The 22,860-nt window shown below is 32.9% G+C and overlaps 1 protein-coding gene across 1 annotated transcript; it reads left to right on the top strand.

Annotated features, from left to right (window-relative positions):
- The first annotated feature begins 1,837 nt into the window (after positions 1–1,837).
- LOC134248513 (transient receptor potential cation channel subfamily M member 2-like) lies at positions 1,838–14,419 on the top strand. Its single transcript, XM_062730908.1, has 10 exons — positions 1,838–1,918; positions 6,906–7,145; positions 9,840–10,017; positions 10,206–10,365; positions 10,481–10,683; positions 10,973–11,054; positions 11,167–11,200; positions 11,656–11,712; positions 13,878–13,923; positions 14,065–14,419. Exons 1-10 carry the CDS (start codon positions 1,886–1,888, stop codon positions 14,070–14,072), a joined length of 1,041 nt encoding a protein of 346 aa, XP_062586892.1. The 5' UTR covers positions 1,838–1,885; the 3' UTR covers positions 14,073–14,419.
- The last annotated feature ends 8,441 nt before the right edge of the window (positions 14,420–22,860 follow it).

Below are 22,860 nucleotides of genomic sequence, written 5' to 3'. Positions count from 1 at the left end.
TCCAAAGTTTTCGCCATAGTAAATCAAAGTTTCAAAGTTTTCACCATAGTAAATCAAATTTTCAAAGTTTTTACCATAGTAAATCAAACTTACAAAGTTTTCGCCATAGTAAATCAAAGTTTCAAAGTTATTACTATAGTAAATCAAAGTTCCAAAGTTTTCACCATAGTAAATCAAAGTTCCAAAGTTTTAACTATAGTAAACTTTAGTTAACTATAGTTTACTATAGTTTTTTTTGTTAGGGTGCGTCCTCTACAAAAATTGTGAAATTAATGGCCCCAGGGTCAGGGGTGCTAGTGCTAGGCGGGGCTAAATAGACTGTATAGTGAAAATGCATTATTTCTTTGAAAATCTTTTTCTCTGCTCCTGGACATTAAATAAGCTAACCAAGTACATAGTTATGTTGAATAAGATTGCCTCTTCCAAAATTGTGAATTTCATGGCCCCAGGGTCAGGGGTTCTGGTTTTAGGGCGGGGCTCTCTTGACAATGTAGTAAAAATGCATAAATTCTTTAAAAATATTCTCCTCTGTGCTTGGATATTTAACCAACGAACTATGTACATAATTATGACAAGGTAGGATGCTAAAATCTTCCCTATTTGTAAATTTCATGGCACCTGGGTCAGGGGTTCTGGTGTTAGGGCGGGGCTCTTTAATTGTTTATATAGTGAAAATACACTAATTCTTTAAAAAATCTTCTTATCTTCTCCTGGGTATGAAATAAACTAACCAAGTACATGGTTATATTAAATAAGTCTGCCTCTTCCAAAATTGTGAATGTCATGGCCCCAGGTTGAGGGGTTCTGGTGTTAGGGCGGGGTCTGTTGATTATATAGTGAAATTGCATAAATTCTTTAAAAATCTTCTCCTATACTCTTGGATATAAAATCAATGAACTATGTACATAGTTATGATGAGGAGGGATGCTTCTTCCCAATTTGTGAATTTCATGGCTCCTGGGTCAGGGGTTCTTGTGATAGGTCGGGGCTCTATAATATTTATATTGTGAAAATGCATGAATGCATGACGATATCTAAGAAAGTAACATTTGCGAAGGTTTTTATTTCACGCTGCAAGAAATTAATTCGTATAAGCATTTAAACGTTTTTTAAAACTAATAAAAGCATTCACTATGGATTAAATGATAAATGGATAAAAGATAAATCGCGAACATAGCGTAATTAAAACAATCGTGATTATTTACAGTATTTATGATGAAGAAAGGTTTCTCTTCCAAAATGGTAAATTTCAGGGCCCATTTTTTTTAGGGGGGGGGGGCATAGTCTGAAAATAAAGTAATACTTTGAAATCTGTTCTTTGATATTAATCACCCATTTCTGATGAAATGAAGTTTATAAAAGTAGTATATATGATAAGAGCCCCCTAAAAATCAACATTTTAGAATGACATTCAAATATGTGTAATTGATATTTATTTTGTAGAGGAGATTATTTAAGAAATATTTCCTATATATTTTTCACATTTATATGTACTCACTAGCTGTAAATGACATGATAAATAATGCTATTTTTGCTATCTAGCAAAGAATCCACCTGCATTTTCCAAGAAATCCTCATAACAAATACACCCAAAAGATTGAACAGGTCGGAAGTGTTCATGATTTTACTAAACTTAGAAAATTACACATATTTTATCATCTCGTAAAAAATATTAGCCCCTGTCCAATGCAGAAATTCCCCATTTGAAGAGGAAATTTACAAATATATGCAGATACACATTCTTCTTTTAAAAATACATAAAATTGTGCATTTGTTTCAAATTTTTCAGTTTGGGTTATTTGTTCTTCTTTGTGGTTTTGGGTATATGCTCTTGTTCGACCATGAAGAAGGAATTTCAAATGCAGACGTTTTCCTTATCATATGTATGTCGAGTTATGCCATTAATGAAGTAAAACAGGTGATGTTCTTTTTACTTTTGTCCAATCATTCGTATAAAGTTAATTACTTATTATTGCCTGAAAGATATCGAGATAACGAATGCCCGTTGAAAAAACAAGAGGCCCACGGGCCTTATAGGTCACCTGAGCATTATGCAACAACTTTCCAGTTACAGTGTACTGAATTTAATTCATGTTTTAAGCCAGATGCTATATGGCATTCACAATTTTGAAAGGGCACCATTGATCATCATAACAATAAACTTAGCAGTTGCTTAGCTTGGTTACTGAATACCCATACGCAGGGTAGGGGAACAAAAATGCACTCCAACTAATCAGTAATATTCATCAATAATCAGTAGTGCCCCTAACACTCTGACATAAACCCCTAACCCTAGGTTGCATAAATTTTTAAAAGGCACCCTTAAAATTGCCTATCAAAAAGTAAATAAATGTTTTATAAATACAAAGGACTAGATTTCAAACAATTAATTCATTTTCAGTATATAAGTAGAGCCCCCCCCATTCCTGACCCTGGGGCCTTGAAATTCACAATTCTGCAAGATTTAGGGCCCTTGCTCATCATAACTATATAGGTAGTTCATATGCTTCATACCCAGAGACAGAGAAGAAAATTTTCAAAGATTTAATGTATTTTCACTATATAATCAATAGAGCCCCACCCTAACACCAGAACCCCAGACCCTGGGGCAATGAAATTCATAATTTTAGAAGAGGCATTCTTGCTCATCATAACTATGCACTTACTTAGTTTATTTAATACCTAGGAGCAGAGAAGAAGATTTTCAAAGAATTCATGTATTTTCACTTTATAATCAATAATCAATCCCCCCCCCCACCAGAACCATTGATGCTGGGACCATAAAATTCAAAATTTTTGTAGAGGCACTCTTGCTCATCATAACTATGCACTTAGTTAGTTTATTTAATACCTAGGAGCAGAGAAGATTTTTTTCAAAGAATTCATGTATTTTCACGATATGATCAATAGAGCCCCCCCCCCCCACACACACACACCAGAACCCTTGACCCTGGGGCCAAAAAATTCACAATTTTGGTTGAGGCACTCTTGCTCATCATCATTATGCACTTAGTTAATTTATTTAATACCTAGGAGCAGAGAAGAAGATTTTCAAAGGATTCATGTAATTTCACTATATAATCAATAGAGCCCCCCCCCCCCCTAACACCGGAACCCTTGATGATAGGGCCATTAAATTCACAATTTTGGTTGAAGCACGCTTGCTCATCATAACTATGCACTTAGTTAGTTTATATAATACCTAGGAGCAGAGAAGAAGTTTTTCAAAGAATTCATGTAATTTCACTATATAATCAATAGAGCCCTCCCCCACACACACACCAGAACCCTTGACCCTGGGGCCACAAAATTCACAATCTTGGTTGAAGAACACTTGCTTATCATAACTATGAACTTAGTTAGTTTATTTAATACCTAGGAGCAGAGAAGAAGTTTTTCAAAGAATTCATGTATTTTCACTTTATAAACAATAAAGTCCCCCCCCCACCAGAACCATTGATGCTGGGGCCATAAAATTCACAATTTTTGTAGAGGCACTCTTGATCATCATAACTATGCACTTAGTTAGTTTATTTAATACCTAGGAGCAGAGAAGAAGTTTTTCAAAGAATTCATGTAATTTCACTATATAATCAATAGAGCCCCCCCCCAACACCAGAACCCTTGACCCTGGGGCCATAAAATTCACAATTTTGGTTGAGGCACTCTTGCTCATCATAACTATTTACTTACTTGGTTTATTTAATACCCAGGGGCAGAGAAGAAGATTTTCAAAGAAATCATATATTTTACTATATAATCAATAGAGCCCCACCCTAACACCAGAACCCCTGACCCTGGGGCCATAAAATTCACAATTTTGGTAGAGGCACTCTTGCTCATCATAACTATGTACTTAGTTGGTTTATTTAATACCCAGGAGCAGAGAAGAAGATTTTCAAAGAAATAATGCATTTTCACTATATACTTATTTAGCCCCGCCCTAGCACTAGAACCCCTGACCCCAGGGCCATGAATTTCACAATTTTGGTAGAGGACTCAATGCTGATTACAATCATGCAAATAGTTTGACTGCTTGATGTCCAGGAGTAAAGAAGAAGATTTTTAAAGATTGCATTAATTTTAGTGGTTTTGGCCCCACCCCTCAGGCCCCAGGGGGCAGGGATCATGAAATTCACAATTTTTGTTCCCCTTCACCCATAGATGCTTTGTGCCAAATTTGGTTGAAATTGGTTCAGTGGATGCAGAGAAGAAGCTGAAAATGTTCAAATGTTAACACACGACACACGACACACAACACACGACACACGACGGACGACGACGGACGAAAACGGATAGCAATAGGTCACCTGAGTTTACTCAGGTGACCTAAAAATATAAACTCAACTTAGAATTTTAACTTCGTTTTATCATTGCAATAGTGAAATTTATAGATGGCCTTAATACTGCAAGTAAGTTTGCTAAAATACGTGACCGTCGCATCACGTTTCAAGCTTGAATATAAAATCTAATGGTCCTCAATTTGTACTTATATACCATAATTATAATTATCCAATAGAAATAATGTACTAAATAATCGGCATCCTAATTACGAATACATTTTTTAATCACAAAAATTATCTTTATTTTCATTGCGCACCTTAACTGTACTGTGTAAGGAGCCTGTCAACTGACCGTTTAGCGCATTTGCAGAACTTTTGCAGATGCGCTGTTGCAGATGCGCATTAAAATCAGAGAGTACTACTTTTAAAAAATACTGAAAACGTATATCATTTGGCTATATTTACATTCGCTGTATTTTTCTACTAAGCCAACTGTGAAATTGATTTGAATTGATTCATTTTTATGTATACTCACGCGTAGAAATATACACGGAGACATGTGCGTTAACGTGACGTCGCAATGAGGCTGCAGCGACGTTATTAAAAATGCAGCAATATAGGACAGCGAGAAATTCAAATATTGAGTATATTTAAGTTTCTTCCAAACATGCAGAATGTAAATATAAGGAATGTTTTTAAGTTTAGTTTGAATTATTGGTGTGTGAATCACACTGACTTGCACGTAGGCATATTTTTTCATGAAGCGCTAGCGCGCTTCATGAAATATGCCTATGTGACAAGTCTGTGTGATTCACACGCCAATAACTCACACAAAACTTAAAAAACATTCCTTAAGTATATTCTTTTTTGCACTTTTGGAGGAGTGAAACTGCAAATTCAGGTACAACGCTTAACGTCTTGCACATATACAAATAAATATGAACATTGGGCAATGCGCTAAATCGAATCTACTCTAACATGTTCAAAACGCATTTTCCGCCAAATATTGTACACGCTAAATATAATACATTTACAGTAAATAATTTCTTTTTTGAAAATGTAATAACGCAAACGTTGTGCCATATACAGTACCGATTGAAACTCAATCTCATACAAATAAGATAAAGTTTAAAGTGATATAGAGACATTGACTTTAAAACTGTTGCTTGCTGCTAGAAGATGTTGAGTATAGTAAAACAGCAATGATGCTCGTTAAAACATATTTCCACGATGGTTGTTCAAAACGTTCGTGGATGATGTCAATCTTTGTTATACCACTTTCAAGAAATTATAATTAGCTAAATATCCTGTGTGAAAATATTTTGTTTTGTTGATGTGTGGAGTTTTATTGTATTCGAATCAATAGAAATAAATTTTCTTCATCTTAAAATCAACATGTCTTGTACCCCGCGGAGCATAATTAACGGCAATTTGACGTCAAAAACAGAGCTTCAAGAATTTCTTAAAAATACGATCCCTATACATTTCAACAGTTTAGTTCAATAATCACTTATCAAAAACCCTTTTCGAGCACTTGAAATTCATTTTTCTAACAATTGTTCTCTTTGTATATTTTTCTTTGTAAAAGTTTTAATTTTTTTATCACTTAGTTGTGCGTTAACAAGATCAAAAGCGCCATGATTTTCCATGATAATGTTCCAAATTTTAGAAGTTTTTGATCAAATTTTATCAGAAAAACATTTCTTCACGGATTGTCCGCGTCCGATACAGAATTTTTGTCACTCAAATACCACCTGTTCTATTATAAACACATGTACGACTTATTTGTGACATAATTTTTTATTCCTTTAATTTTTTTGAGTTTATTCCCAAGTAAAACACAAAATTGCATCTCTATCTGCTGCTCTGTAACGTTCAACAACGTCATCTTTTTTGTCGTTTTCTTCGAGGAATTCCCAGATTGATTTCTCAACAAATCAAAATATTCAGCGATAATTTGGAATATGAATCAATGTATCAGTTCTTAATTTCAAAGAAAGTTTAGGATTCTTTCTTGTTTTTTCTCCATTTTACAGAAAATATAATACAGACATTGCAATATTTATTTCGTCTGGTGTTTGTGAATAACTAAACTTTGACCTGCTCTGCGATAATATTTTTGCAGTTTTAAATTCTAGAAAGGTTTGGAATTAATCGTGATGATTTACATTTTTTTAGAACAATTCATTTTGATTTCTGGTTAAAATATTTCTATAAAATTTGGTCAGCATATGGCGTTAAATCAAAAAGATATTACAGTAGTCCACGAACTTTTCGAAAAATCCTCGTATATATAGCTTTTCCATTTCTAATCTTGGATCATTGAGACTATCATTTCTGCAAAAATGGTACAACCTTTGTTCGGGATCTGGAAATGTAAATGATCGTAATGATAAACAAATTATCATAAAACTATTATATTAAATACTTGATCTTGTTGGTGCATTTCCTGAGTAGCAATAAATTATTTTTCTTATTTAAATGTGTATTAGTAAACGAAGGTATGTAAGGGTAAATCATTTTTAAGTTTTACATTTGCTTTGTTCCCTTTAATGCAGATATTTATGTTTGCATGCTTTATCGAAATTTTTTAAAAATATTTTTTTTCTTTATTTAATTAAGCTTTGTATAGCCATACGCAGAAAATGCTTTCGTTTATATATAATGGACTTCTGGAATGTTTGGGATTGGTTAGCATTGCTCTTTTACGTCATTGGAATGCTGGTGAAGATGGAAAAGGGAACTGGTTGGACATTCAAAATGATTCTAATTACAACCTTCAACATTTTAAGCATCCGGATAATTCCTCTTATCTGCATCTCAGAAATACTTGGACCAAAGCTTGTCACCATTAAAGGAATGGTACATATATATTGCATGAATTTGAAGCAATACATTACAGTCTCTGAAACGTTCTACATTATTTTTTTTCCGTTCACAAAGCGTTCGTACAGCGTGGATTCACCATTCGCTCTCCTTTCACAGCTTTGGTTCACCGTTCACAGTGCTCTGTTTGTTATTTACAAAGCGGTCAGCGTTCGATCTTCGTTCTGTTCACTTTACGTTCACCTTGCGTTCAGCCATTATTGTCATTCGGAACTCCAAAGTGAAAGAACCTATCTTTTTAAAGATTAACATTTTTCTTTTCAATTTGATAATTAAGATATCGCCTTCCAAGAATTATTATTTCAAGGCAGAAGAAATATCTATGATATTTATTTTTGTCAAAATTTTAACCAAGCTTTTAGATTATTGATTAAATTTCTCTTTAAAATAAATGTCGTAAGAAGCACATTAGGTACCTATATGTGTTTAGAGCATAAGAGTAATATTAATTTAAAGAAGTTCAATTTACAAACGCACTCATTTCAAGCCCGCAGCATTTTGCTCTTATGAAAAAGATGACAAATCTTTAATTGATGAGCAATAACCCAAATCAATTGATTTACCAATTGCTGCAAAAATCAAGAAATATACATTTATAAAACCTATTTTTTAAATAATACACGAAACCATGTAAGGACTAGTTCTGAGAAATTCAAATAGTTTGTTAGATATTCAGTTTAATACATGTAAATATATGTAGAAAGAATTAAATAGACAATGTTTAAAAAAAATTTAAAATGTAATACATTATTATTTTTTCTTCTTTTTTACATAGAGGTCAACACACGCTTTAAACTCACATGGTTTTAAAAGAGTTTATAATTAGAGGGAGAAAAAAACCCTTTCTTCACCATAACTCTATATGTTCGCCATTCGGCATGATGAAGAGTAAATCCCTCCCCCTCCCCTTGCACCCTTCCCTCCAATCAAATTCTAAGTAAGAATTTTCAGTGCATTTACATTTAAAAAAATCAAAAGAATTTATTTTGTTTTGCAAAAGATCAGTCTAAAAATATATCAATACATAATAGTATATCAATACATAATAGTATATCAATACATAATAATATATCAATACATAATAGTAATGAAACAACAGTAGTTCAAAATATAATGTGCGGATGGTGGTATTTCAAATTGGCATGGAGTATGTTCCAAATTCAATTTAAAACTTAATCGTTCCAAGTATTTATTGCAACCATGTCTTATTATTATTTTTTTTTTAGAAATGTGGAAATCATATTTGAAGAAATGATAAATAATTTAGAAACTCCTTGGAAATACATGTACCAAGAAACTCAACTGCTCTGAGATGTTACTTCTGTTAATTTCTACCAAAGTTTATTGCGAAATTCTATATACCTCTCTAAATATTGTGAAATCAATTCCAAAAAATGACTTATTTTACTCGAAATTAGCTTGGGCCCCTGGTCGTTCACGGTCATTCACATATAAACAGACGGTGTTTGAAGTGCAGCGAAGAGCTGCATAGTATTTGCAAATTCATTCAACATTTTAAAATTGATTTCTTACTCTAGATTGTAAGGTTAAGTCCGTAATAATTCCTTTCGTGAGAAATTAATTTGAAAACGTCTACATCAACAACTACACCGCCAAGTTGACTATGAATGTAAAAGAAGCTATGGTTGAACGAATTTTTCCCGGAGTGTATAATTAACCTTTCTATTTAAAAACAATTAGACCGTTAAAATGTTGTTTGTGACTCATATGATCAAAATAGAGAAAATCTTATAAAGCTCAAATGCAAAGGAGCAAATATGCATTGGATATGGAATAAATTCTGGGAAAATTTGTCCCGTCGTTCCCGCTTAACAATAAGTGTAACTCATCAAAGGACCCAGCTGATATCGAGTAAAAACATTTTGGTCAATATCGGATTTGATTTCAGAATATCACGAGAAGTGTATTGAATTACGGAAGAGCTTTGGAAGTAATGAAGATTAAGTAAATGAATAGATACATGTATGAATAAAAGTAAAATTGTAAAGCATTTGATTTAAAGATTTTTGGCGAAAGTAGGTACCCTATGGAAAGAGTTCCATACCTTTATTTTTTACATCTCATTTTTTTTTTCTCAGCGATGTTAAGGCCTGTGATTTTAAACACCATACATGTACATATGTGCCTAAAATACAAGAAGCAAAAATTAATAATTATTCTTATTTTAATTTGTTTGTATCGTCTTTTTAAAAAAAAATGTAAAACATACTTTATTATATTATTCATTTATTAATTAATTTATTAATTGTTTATTTATTTTTAGCACCTGGAAGTAGAAAACAATGGAATAATTTGCATGCATGGAAAAATTAGAAATTCCGAATAAATCATTTATCACACGTTCAGCGCTCGCGCATCGTTCATATTGTGCTCACATTTTCACTTTATTCGTATTCTGCGTTCGCGCAGTGTTCAACGTTCGCTGTTCACTCACCGTTCGCTCTGCGTTTTATCAGCGTTCTTTTACCGATCAATCGCGGTTCAAGAGGGGAAGTAGAACGTTTATGGGACTGTAAAAATAGTAATATATATACATTTTATATTTATATAACAAACAGGGAAATGTAATGGAGTTTTATATTAATATTCAGTATAAAACTATATATTCAAAGATTGTTTCAAAAAAATAAATTCATTTTTTATTTTTAGCTTAAAGATACAATAGGGTTCATGGCAATCATGGCCGTCATAATGACGTGCTACAATGTTACCTACTACACAATGTTATATTCGAATAATGCAGAATTTTCCTACGACACAGTTAAAACAGTTATGTTCAATGGCTATTGGATATTGTTTGGAGAATTGGACTTAGAGAGAGATAACCGTAAGAGACGTGCTTTCTTATAGCATTTCAATGATATAAATCATCTTTAAAACAATTTCTAATTTATTCAAGACGTAAACGAGATAAGATAAATTAAAGGAGAGAGATATTAATTAATCAATATTTCATTTCTAAAAGTAAAGGGTATGCAATTAAATGAAAATATTTTCTTTCTTTTAATAATATAGTAAAAGAACCCGAGTGCTCATTTTCAAAAGAGGATTATATCAATGGAAAAGCAGAACGATGCCCCTCGACAATTGGTCGTTTACTTGGGCCTTATTTTAAGGCTTTGTATGCGTTTGTTGCTGTGATAATGATGCTTAACATTTTGATTGCTACATACAAGTAAATAAATTCATTACGATTTGGTATTCCCTTGTGCATTGAAAATTATGAAATATACAATGTATCTACAGAAGAAAGTATGTATTTTGATACAAATATTCGTTTTTTTTTTTAGCAATAGAATTACTGCAATACATGCTCGAGCCACATTCCACTGGTCCAGACTTAAGTATCGCTTTTTAGAAGAGTATAGTTTACAGTCGATTTTCCCTTTTCACATGCAAGGTCTAGCTATGCTTGCTTGTCTTTTCCATTTTTTATTTTGGAAATGCCGTGGAGCTTGTAAACAGAAGGAAACGAATCCAAAGTTTATCAGGGGTACAAAACAAAAGATTTTAATAAATAGTTAATAAAAATATATTAATTATGCTTATTTTTGTAAAATGAAATGACGAGGAGTGTTTTGTGCAAAAAGGTAAATACTTCGAAGATAAAGACTCTGTTGAATAAAACTTAATCAAAAACTAGAAAAAAATAGACAAAACCAAAAAAAAAAAAAAAAAATACGCTAACTATATATTCTTTAATACCTATGCAGATATTGAAAATGTTGAGGTTACAAAATTATATACAGTGTATATCTGGGGTTTTTTTCTCGTTTTTTCAGTTTTTTGGTACGATACAGATTTTGATGTTGAACTAAAGGAAACAAAGATTAAGGAAGATCTTGCTGCGCTAGGAGAAAACATGTAAATGTCCCCTTCTCTCATATTCTACAGTTTGATTTAAGAAAACAATGATGTCTTTGTAATTTAATTTTAAATATATGTAAACTGAAAAAAAATATTTTAACATTTTCAGGGATGTCGGATTTGAAGAATGGTTTAAACTAAAGGTGAATCTCTCCCTCTCTCCCTCTCTCTCTCTCTCTCTCTCTCTCTCTCTCTCTCTCTCTCTCTGTACTTGTATAAGTGTTTGGTGATTTGGGTCCATATCGTGATCTATATTATACCGTATACGCAGAATTATAAGCGAGTATTTAATTTTGGCATTATAAGCGAGGGTGCTTAGATCGCTAAAATTGAATATCGCTAAAGTTTAATTGCCTTTAAGTTGTAATGGCTTTTTAAGTGTTTTTTTTTTTCAAATCGTTTAAATTACTTCTCGCTTAAAAATATAATACCAATTATCATTGACAAATCGCAAAATTTTCGTCTCGCTAAAATTTCTCTTCATACTGTATATTTTTCAATTCGTTTAAATTATTTTTATCAGGTATTGTTTTAAATCATGTTTCTTTGATGTCAACTTTTTCATATGAACTCTTCGTATTTTTTTTGTATTTTCCAGACTCCTGAAGAGGAAATAAAGGAATTGAAGCAATGTATCATAGAAAATAATCGAAAGGTACTGTACATGTGCTCCGCTATCCAAAAAAAAAAAAAAAAAAAAAATCGGGCCTATTTTAATTAACCAAAGCATCTCTGTGTATTCGCTTGAGTCCACTTTGGGTGTATTAGAGTGATCACGCCGTTTGCTTTTTACCCGGACCCCCTCTTTACCTTACTTCATGTAAGCTCCATGCATGATCTGACTCTTATATATTCCAAGTATTTTATACAGAAGTTATACATAAAAAGAGAACCTCACACAATATTGTTTGATGCTTTACATGAATGTTTAAAGATCGAGAATAATTTCATTTTTAGGTCACATGCGTTGCAATCTAGAACTGCTTGACCAATTTCAACCTGTTTTAACATACGAGGGGGGATAAAAACATTCTCGAACTATATTTACAAAACCACAATTTTGATCAGAATGAAATTTTACACACCAAAGTTCATGCACATGTTCTATAAACAACATATGAAAATTATTTTCTCACGTAACGTGACAATGTGAAAATGACGTCACCCTGTAGACGACTCGCCAGGAAAAATGGTTGCCACAATCTTACTCGAGCAACAACAGGCTGTAAAATTAAACTTATCTCTTGGAATCTTATGATATTTACATTTGCAAATGTTTCCCTTTATATAACACTACTGAAAGTAATGCGTATCTACAACCATTTAAATACAGGTTTCTGTAAGGTCACAAACGTTCTACGTAATTTCTCAGTGACGTCATAAAGCGTTGACGCGTCTTAAGTGGATTACATACATGCCATTGGGTTTGCAAAATAAAGCAATTCACACGTCAAAAGTCACAATCAGGAAAATATAAAGTTTGAATGTCACAAATGTAAATAAAAGTAGTGATAGAATTATAAAACATCTGTCAGGCTATATATACGGGTTTGTACGAGATCAAATTCATCAAAGAGCCCGTCGGGACTTTATGGAATTTGATCTCGTGACGAACCCGCATTTAAATCCCGATAGATATTTTAAATTGATACCTTATTTCTTAAATAATTTGTGAAAGGTTTTTCAAGACTATAGGCTTTCCAAACGTTCAATAATTAATTGGACTGGTTGTTTTAGTGTAGGGAGGGAGATGATTACAAATAATGTTTGTTTTGTAGACCAGCGAAGCAAGATGGGGAAGAGATGTGTTCTTTGTTAGCAATTTGTTATGAAAAATTGCGAAGTTACAACTAGAAAATGGTTGAATATCTTTATATTACATGTATTAATATCATTATTAAATACCTAAAATATCTTTTAATTTAGACATTTAATATATTAAATATGATAAAAGAAGGCCGTGCAGCTATATCCATCTTGGATAAACGACTTCCCTAAGACAGAGAAATTGGGTTTTTTTTTCTGGTCATCATGTTTTTTTCTTTGAAAGGATATTCTTATCAAATCATCCTATTCTGGTAATTTCTGACAAGTGAACTGTCTTTTTTTTATAATTATCAATAGTCAGAGAGGATTTCTTGCAACGTATGCCTAACGGAAGTTTTATTGCGTTTAGAAATTAAATCTTTAAATTTATTTTACCAATGAAGGGTAACTCGTCATCATAGAGTAACTTAGAAAGGTTTCCAAGCAAATTTCACAGTGACGTCGCACCTAACACTGTTATATTAAGTTAAGGTTTTCATCACATCACCTCTGTTGTAGTCAAGACATTACAAATAAAACCGATACTAATACCTAGGGCAATCCAAATTGTATTATTCCTTCTATATCTGACAGAATTTTATTGTTGTATTTTCGTTTGTGAGCTCCATGGCACCTAATCCCACCCCTGTTGTTTCGGGGGTCTGTGTTTAATCTGCACTCATTTTGTATTGTTTTATGGACTTTGAGATTGAATACTGTTCGTTATCTCCATATCCTTCTCAACAAGTTTAAATCAGTATAATTCCCTCTTCGGCCACGCATGCGTTTATTGCCTTTTTTTCAAGACATTCCGAAAAAAAACCTAGCAAGTGTATATCAATGTAGTAAGTATCTTTTGCTGAATTAGGGTCTATATTAAGATATCAATGTGGCACGTTTGTCATTGTGGATTTTCTTTAGATATACAAGTATTTCTCCATTTGTATTTATAATTGAAAAGTAGCATGTTTTTAGAATTAAAGGATTAATAATTTGATATTATTTTTTTTTTAGATGGAGGAGAAATTTCAAACTATAATAAAGGAGATTAGGGAAAGATGTAGGCATTTTGCATTATAGTTGGTTGCAAAATACTTTGCTTCATACTGCTGAGTACCAAAAACTTTACACGATTGATGATTTATTTTTCACCTATTCCGTAACAAAATGAATTTATATCTATTTTTTTTTTACATTCTAGGTAACTAAATTAACAGATGCACAGGAAAAAGAATAACTCGGGCTCAGTGATATATCTTTCCGGCTAGTGCATAATATTTTTTAAGGTTTAAAACTCTTGATTTTACTTCGTTCAGTTATATAAAACACAAAAACATAAAAAAAATAACAGCTGTTTTAAAATATATGGTTATTTAGGTTCTCAAACTTAGGCATGGTGGTAATTCATTGATTAATACTATAACTATCTTATGTTTGATATACATGTAAGTCAAAGAAACATTCTGCATTTTCTAAAGATACAAGAGTGGTCCAAAAAAAAAATCATTTTCAGAATCTTTTGTTTTACTAAGACTATGACATTTAATATTACCATACATCATGGTCAACAATTCTAAACTAATGTCTGAAATTTTCAATGAAAAAATCGCTTTAATAACATTTTCCTCTCAATTAAACGATTCAAACAAATATGCAACACTGACGACGTCAGAACGAAGCTCATGATTTTTGTGATTTTATTCCAGTAAAAAAGAGCATTTTGCGGCCTATTGTTTTCTTTTTCTATTTAACCTCTTTGGAACAATGCAAGAACACTTTGTGATCCCTAGACCAGTTGTTATATAATTTTAGGAATGCCGTACATTATCTACGTATCTTTTTTTTTTATATTTTCAGCTTCAACAGTCTTAAGCTTGTATTTGAGTATCTTAGATTGTAGAATTTTACTTGCTGCTAAGCAATATTTCAAAGAAATAAATTCTGTAGGACTTTATCTGCCTTAAGTGAAAGAATCAACACTGCAGGTGATATTTTTTATAAATATTGACATCCTGCTCAGTGCTACCAAGTCTTGCTCGTAATGAAAATTTTAATTTTACATAGAAAAAAATCTAAGTGTGGTTCTAATGTAAATTTTTTTTTGAAGATAGAAACATTAAATCTAGTTCGTATTTCAAATATATTTTCTTTTCAGCAAACATATAAGGCTGTTCTGATTACTATTATATGTGATTTTAGATTTCCTTATATTGAAGGCAAATTTAACTGGTTAAGGAACATTTTTTTAGTTATTGCTAAGGTTTGCATCTGATGTAGACATGTACATGTAATTATGTTTGTTTTTGACAATTAAAAATATAAAAAAAAAAACATGTCTCTTTATAATACCCCCCGCTTGAAAAGCGGGAGGGTATATAGTAATCGTTAATTCCGTCCGTCTGTACGTCCGTCCGTCCGTTCGTCTGTCCGTCCGTCCGTCTGCTACCCTTTGGGGTACCCATCTCTTATCCGCAACTCCTCTCATACCACTGAATAAAATTTGATGAAACTTTCACAGAATCTTTATTAAATATTGTCATTGTGCGCCTCCTATTTTACATTTTGATCCGACGCATATTTTGGTTTTTCCAGCCACAGCAAAACATGGACTTTGCCATTTAAACTACAAGTATATGGAGGCAGGGGGTATCATTTAGTGAGCTCATCGCTCACAGTACCTCTAGTTTCTTGAACAAAACACTAAATGAAGGACTTTTTAACTTACCGACTACGAATTCTTCACTAGTTCTGTCTACCTTTCTGTGGAAAGTCCTATTGATATTATTTTGTTTGTTTTTATACCCCCCGCTTGAAAAGCGGGAGGGTATATAGTAATCGTTAATTCCGTCCGTCTGTACGTCTGTCCGTCCGTCCGTCTGTCTGTCCGTCCGTCCTTCCGTCTGTCCGTCCGTCCGTCTGTTACGCTTTGGGGTACCTATCTCTTATCCGCAACTCCTCTCATACCACTGAATGAAATTTGATGAAACTTTCACAGAATCTTTATTACATATTGCCATTGTGCACCTGCTATTTTACTTTTAGATCCGACACATATTTTGGGTTTCCCGGCCACAGCAAAACATGGACTTTGCGATTATACATGTTACTATATGGAGGCGGGGGGTATCATTTAGTGAGCTCATTGCTCACAGTACCTCTAGTCTTTAATTATTTTTCTGACGAATGATTATAATATTCACAAGTTTTCGAAAGGAATTAATATCCGTTGGGAATGGACTTTGTAAAAGATTTTAAGGTTAACTCTGCATATGACTACTTCAGCATTTCAAATAAATATAACCCCATTTGCAATAAAATACTCCCTTCAAAACCGGAAACAGTTTTAATTAAACCAATTCAGCAGACTGTTCAATCTTTTTAGTGTGAAAAGATATGTCAAACCTATTTAAGTAGTTATTGTTCCGAAACGTTTAATATGATATTTAGAAAAAAAATAATCAAAATTTTCTGAACGGCGAGTCTAAAGGACGTTAAGCTATATGCATTACGTCTTTTGACCTTGTACTTTGAATGAAAACATGGGTATTGTAAAATGTTATATATATATTGTTGATATAAGCTATAAATCCGAATTTGATTTAAATATTTTTATAACAGTTTAGCATGAGTAATTACATTGTTACATCTATATGGGAATCTGATTTACACAATTACACTGTTAATTTTATGGTCCCTAGGTCAGTGGTTCTGGTGTTACGGCAGTGCTCTATGGATCATATAGTGAAAATGCGTTAATTTTGTGAAAATAAGTACTTGGTATACCAGTGATCTAAGGTACAGGGAATTGGAGACTCTTGGATTATATACCTGAAGTATATTAATGATGTTTTCCTTTTTTTGTATTAAGTTTACATTTATGAGGATCAATGCTACCTTTTTTTTAAATTGTGGAATATGTGGCACCATTCATGGGTTCCTGTGGGGTGGGATTGTCCTTATTTTCTAGTTGAAATGGATTATTTCTTTGTTCCTCTTCTCTGCTCTTTGATATTAAGTAATTAAAGTAAGCTTGTCATTATTATAGATTGAATGAGCAATGGTGTTCTCTCATAATTGCGAAATTCCATGGCCATTAGTTTAAAATGGAATTAAATTTAATTGTTGGAAAGATGTAAGATGATACTTAGGTGATCTATAAGACCCATGAACCTTTTTATTGTAATAAATTTTATTATCTTATGTAATCATATGATAACAATTTATGACCAATTGTAATATTATTGACAATAATATGTTTTATGCATACATATGTAATTTACCATTTTCTGTGGTTAGAATGTAGTGATTTTAGTATATTTCATGTACATATCAGGTTTCAGAGCTAGGACGTTATGTAATGCATAGTCTCAGGTTTTGGGGCTTTGCGTTGATTAGTTGTGAGCTAACGTCGGATATATCACGTGATTGTTATCGCTGGTGGATGCTGCAAGTGTTTGTACACACCATTTTTTGTAGAAAAACATAACGATTTCGGATTATTCATCTTGATCAATGCTTAATAATCAGTGGATTAGTAGTACATACGACTTTATGCACAGTATGTAAGTGATGATATTTCGGATTCGCTTTGTGACTGTTTTTCGACTCCATCGGAGCCTGGGTACATGCGGGGTGTTTCAAAATGGCGGACATGACAAGGATTGTGCCAATCGGCCATTCGTACATTAGAAGGATGGACAAGTATATAAAAGACAAGATGTGAAAAAAAATGTTTGTTTTGACCTAAATTATAAATAGATTCTCACTGTTGATCCGTGGCCAAGGTGGGTTAAACGTTGAGGGTTTGGCGAAATCGTGAACACTATGTACTTTCTCCACAGCCCCTGACATTAGCCTTTTTCAAATCGGAGGTAACGAACTTTCCTTCGCCCCCCCCCCCCCCCACAAAGATTGTAAGGTATATTTCTTTTACTTCCTGATTCATGGTACGAGTGTGAAACATGTAATTTTATGCAACTTCTCCGACGGGACCCTCACAACTTACCACCGGGATGCAACAATGTTGTTATTGAGATTAATCAGCTTAGAAACTCTTGGTCTGAATCCTTACCATACACTGTGTGTGTCATTTTGGAAACACCGGGGTTTTGGGACTAACCTACAGTGCCTGAGGGAGTTCACCTACGTACAAAATCATGCATGCAGTACCAATCCAGTACCTATGGTCAATGGTCAATCAAAGATGCTGTGGTCAACACTTGCAGGAGGCTAAGGCCAGTATAAATTAATTTGAAGTTTGATATAATGACATACATGATATATGAGCATAAATCATGGAAATGAATAGATGCATATGTATAGGACAAGAGTCAAATATCTAGTAAGATATTTAGAAAGATGTCTATTCGAAACACTCAAGTATTATTATATCTTTCTTTAAGATATATATTACTTCATGAAAACCTGCAGAACATAATGTCAAAATTTTCCATGCTAATGTCTCAAAGTCATTGTTTGAAGGGTAAACTTACAGTATACATATGTCAAAATTTTCCATGGTAATTGCTGTATTAAAGTTATTGGTTCGCAATGTGAACTAGCAGTATACATGATGTCAAAGTTTTCCATGTTGCTGCATCAAAGTTATTGGTTTGCAATGTGAACTAGCAGTATACATGATGTCAAAGTTTTCCATGTTACTGTCTCAAAGTTATTGGTTCGCAATGTGAACTAGCAGCATACATGACGTCAAAGTTTTCCATGTTGCTGTATCAAAGTTTTTAGTTCGCTATGTGAACAAGCAGTATACATGATGTCAAAGTTTTCCATGTTACTGTCTCAAAGTTATTGGTTTGCAATGTGAACTAGCAGTATACATGATGTCAGAGTTTTCCATGTTACTGTTTCAAAGTTATTGGTTCGCAATGTAAACTAGCAGCATACATGATGTCAAAGTTTTCCATGTTGCTGTATCAAAGTTTTTAGTTCGCTATGTGAACTAGCAGTATACATGATGTCAAAGTTTTCCATGTTACTGTCTCAAAGTTATTGGTTCACAATGTGAACTAGCAGTATACATGATGTCAAAGTTTTCCATGTTGCTGTATCAAAGTTGGTTCTCAGTGAGTACTGGGTAAGTCATGTGGCTGTCTCAAGGTATAACTAAACTGTTATCTATTCAATACAAGATCAAAAGCAAGGCATGTTTTTTTTTCTTTTATAAAGACTTGATTTATCAGTAAAATATAACAGTTATGAAGCCACTGTTGTTGAAATCTTCATCATTTTATTATCAAAGTACATGCAATTATGAAAGGTCATTACCTAAAATGTTGGTGATACCTTTCATCATAACAGCAGAAAATTCATGAAGTAGTTCGCTTAAAATATATAGTCATAAATTATATTCTAGATAGAATTCTTTCAGCTTCAATCCTGCCGAAGAGACGCCCAGCCACAGACGAAACCTGGAGAAGAGGAAAGAGTCTAAAAAAATCGGAGTGAAGTGTCAAAACTGGTGGAGCATTCATCCGTGCAGATTGATAATGAAAACAAGCAGACAAAATTCTAAAGTAACAAGGTAGTCGCGGAACCCTCTCAAGATGCTACAAGCAACATATCAGAAATACTCAATCAGTTATTAAGTTCAGGCGAGCCAGCAACCCCCAAAATAGCATATTGACATTGATGGGATTCCGCTCGGTGCAACAGTAGCACAACGCATTAAACAAAAAATCTGGGAAAATCAGTATTAAGATTTGCGTGTGCTGCTGCAGCAGCGAGAGGATCCAGTATTTTGGGGGGTCTTTGACTTCCAACACCAGTCAACCCAAATAAATTAAGTGAATTTCTAGTTCATTATGATAGATCTCTTTCAACTTAATTAGTGCAGAGTTTTAAATAGGATTTTCGCCTGGGTTGTGTTTGCAGACCCCATCATATCCAATATGTTGAGTAATCATAAATCAGCAAGGGAGAACCAAAATATCATCAATGATCACATAGAAACAGGTCTGCAAAAGGGAATTGATGGACCATTACTTGCACCCCCATTAGATCACTTTGTTGTATCACCCCTACTGCGGCTTTAAACTTAGTGTCAAAAGGTAATTCAAAAAATTTTGGAATAATTCATGACCTCTTTTTTCTAAAAGACCAGTCTGTGAATGCCAACATCTGCTGTACACTGTGATTGGATTGTTAATGTCGGAAGTTTGGTTAAAAAATTTAGTCAATATATTTTAAGAGCAAAGTCTGACATCAAAGAGGCCTATAGAATAGTTCCAATTCACCCTCTAGATCACCATCTATTAGGTTTTCAATGGGAAAATTCATTTTTAATATTATGATATATGGTAACCAATGTGAGCAAGTAGCAGTTGTCAAACTTTGAAACATTAAGTTATGCACTACAGTGGACAATGGAAATAATTTTAAAGCAGCAGGGGTCTCTCATATCGTCGACGATTTTTTTGTGGGCCCACCAAATTCATCAAAGTGTAGGTATGTTCTAGCCAGTATTTTATTCTCATGTAGGCAAATTTAAAAGTGCAAAAAGGTCTCATTGAAAGAATTACAGTCAGCACATAAGTCTTCTTCTTTACTTCGCATGTGGGGTAGCTAGTAGTACCTGGTAGAGCCTTTTTAAGGCGTTTAATCATTCTCACTTGTTTCGATGTTAATGATGTTTTCCTTTTTTTGTATTAAGTTTACATTTATGAGGATCAATGCTACCTTTTTTTTAAATTGTGGAATATGTGGCACCATTCATGGGTTCCTGTGGGGTGGGATTGTCCTTATTTTCTAGTTGAAATGGATTATTTCTTTGTTCCTCTTCTCTGCTCTTTGATATTAAGTAATTAAAGTAAGCTTGTCATTATTATAGATTGAATGAGCAATGGTGTTCTCTCATAATTGCGAAATTCCATGGCCATTAGTTTAAAATGGAATTAAATTTAATTGTTGGAAAGATGTAAGATGATACTTAGGTGATCTATAAGACCCATGAACCTTTTTATTGTAATAAATTTTATTATCTTATGTAATCATATGATAACAATTTATGACCAATATGGTATTTATGTCTCATAAAAGCATGTTAAATGTATTATCTTTCCCTTTTTGATTTCCTTAACTAATATAAAATTAATGAATACCTGACAAGTAAATAACTTTACCTGTATTAGGTATTTAAGACTTGTTTTTAATCAACATCTTGCAACTTAATTTATGTTGATAAGTAGGCCTACATGTATATGTGTGTGTATTACTTTGTGAGCTAATTCTCCCATTTCTCTCATTTTATCTCTTTCTTTTTATATTCTGTCTTTCCCCTTTATCTGCCTTTCTCTTTCTCTCTTTCACTTTCTTCTGAATTTCTCTCCTTCATTGTTCTCTTTCTGTCTCAGTCTCTACTCCTTTCTCTGTTCTTTCCCCCCTCTCGTTATCTCTCTAGATTTCTATTTCTCAACTTTCCACTAGTTTTCTTTATTCTTCCCCGCACAGTGATATTAAACAAGGGGAGAGGAAAACAGACATAAATGAACCAAAAACACCTATTACTAAGTTCTCACGAAAAGTCCTGTGTAGAAACAAAAGCAGTTAAGGACAATCTAGTCCTGTATGATGAAAGGTAATGTCTTAATGTACATCAAAAGCATTCAATGGAGAACAATTTCTCCTTCTGAAATACTAGATTTCAGCAAACTTATCTAAACGGAAATCAAGTTTGCTAAAATAAAAGTTCAAGATTTTGAACCACAAGATCAATCTCATCACTGATCAGAAATTAGTTTTTAACAATCTGAAACTTTCATAGTTTAACATGCTTAATTATTTCGTTCAACGGTTACTATATCAAACAATTATCTTTTGGTGGTATACAAACGCTTTTGCTACATGCACATTTGAATATGAGCCGTCCCATGCAAAAAGGGCCCTTAAAATTAAAATTATCAAAATTGACTTTTCAATGGATTATGGTAGCACATAGTGTAAAATACCCAAGTATCAAGTTTCATTTATATATTCCAACTAATGACTGAGATATAGGCAATCAAAGTTTCAGAAAAATATTGAAAAGACGCTAAAAATGACGTTCTAAATGACGCTTAATCATTGAATCTTTTTATTTCGGTATCGGTTCCCGGATTGAAAGGCCTTAAGCTGTTACCTGCAAATATGAACACAGATGTTACAAAAAACAATATTGCTTTTGTTTAACATGCAATATTTGAAATAAATGTTTTCGTAAAATTAATTCTTAATCATGCACTAGTTGTCAAAACCGATCAAATGCTAAAATTTAAATAAAGATGATTGTATACTCGTATAAAGCCATACAGGACTCGATATCAGACAAGACGTGTAAGTACATTTAGGAAGTGTCACCATTTTTGCAACTTAGAGAAATATTGTCTCTCTGGTAAATGAAAATAAACATTAATTTGAAAAAAAAAATAAGAAAAAAACCCTAATGAAGAATTTTTTCATTGATGAAACACAGATAATGATTGTGCAGCGGTTAAAATGCTTTTGGGTTTTCCTTATAACGTTACAAGCTTTAAAAAATGTGACGTCATGTTTGGCATGAATATTTAAACAGGGAAAAAGAAATTTTTAAAAAAATGAAGAAAAGCTATGTGTTAAATATTTCTAACATACAATACATATTTTACATGCTCGTATTTTACTTACATAAGAATATTTTCTTTAAAAAATAATCCAATACGATAAAACAGATAATACATGTATTATAATATACGATAGCTGTTCATTGTACAAGTAAGATTCATAAGGCCATTATAAATTAAAATATATCTAGATTCTCATCTCCTCCCAGCCAGATTTTTTTTACTCCCGCTTTGACTTTTTACTTCCATTTTTCTTAATAATGATCGGGATCGGTATTCAACTACCCGACTCAACTCTTGTTTTAAATCCCGCGAATATCGGCATGGCATTAATGCATTTTACAACTGGGTCATTGAAAAATTGATAATTATGTAAAGTAAGAAATAAATTGACCTCTACTGTG

The sequence above is a fragment of the Saccostrea cucullata genome, unplaced genomic scaffold (genome assembly GCF_032062105.1).
Source record: "Saccostrea cucullata isolate Sc308-1 unplaced genomic scaffold, CSIRO_AGI_Scuc_v1 ctg1929, whole genome shotgun sequence".
In the NCBI taxonomy this organism is placed as follows: domain Eukaryota; kingdom Metazoa; phylum Mollusca; class Bivalvia; order Ostreida; family Ostreidae; genus Saccostrea; species Saccostrea cuccullata.
This window is presented reverse-complemented; position numbering and strand designations above follow the sequence as displayed.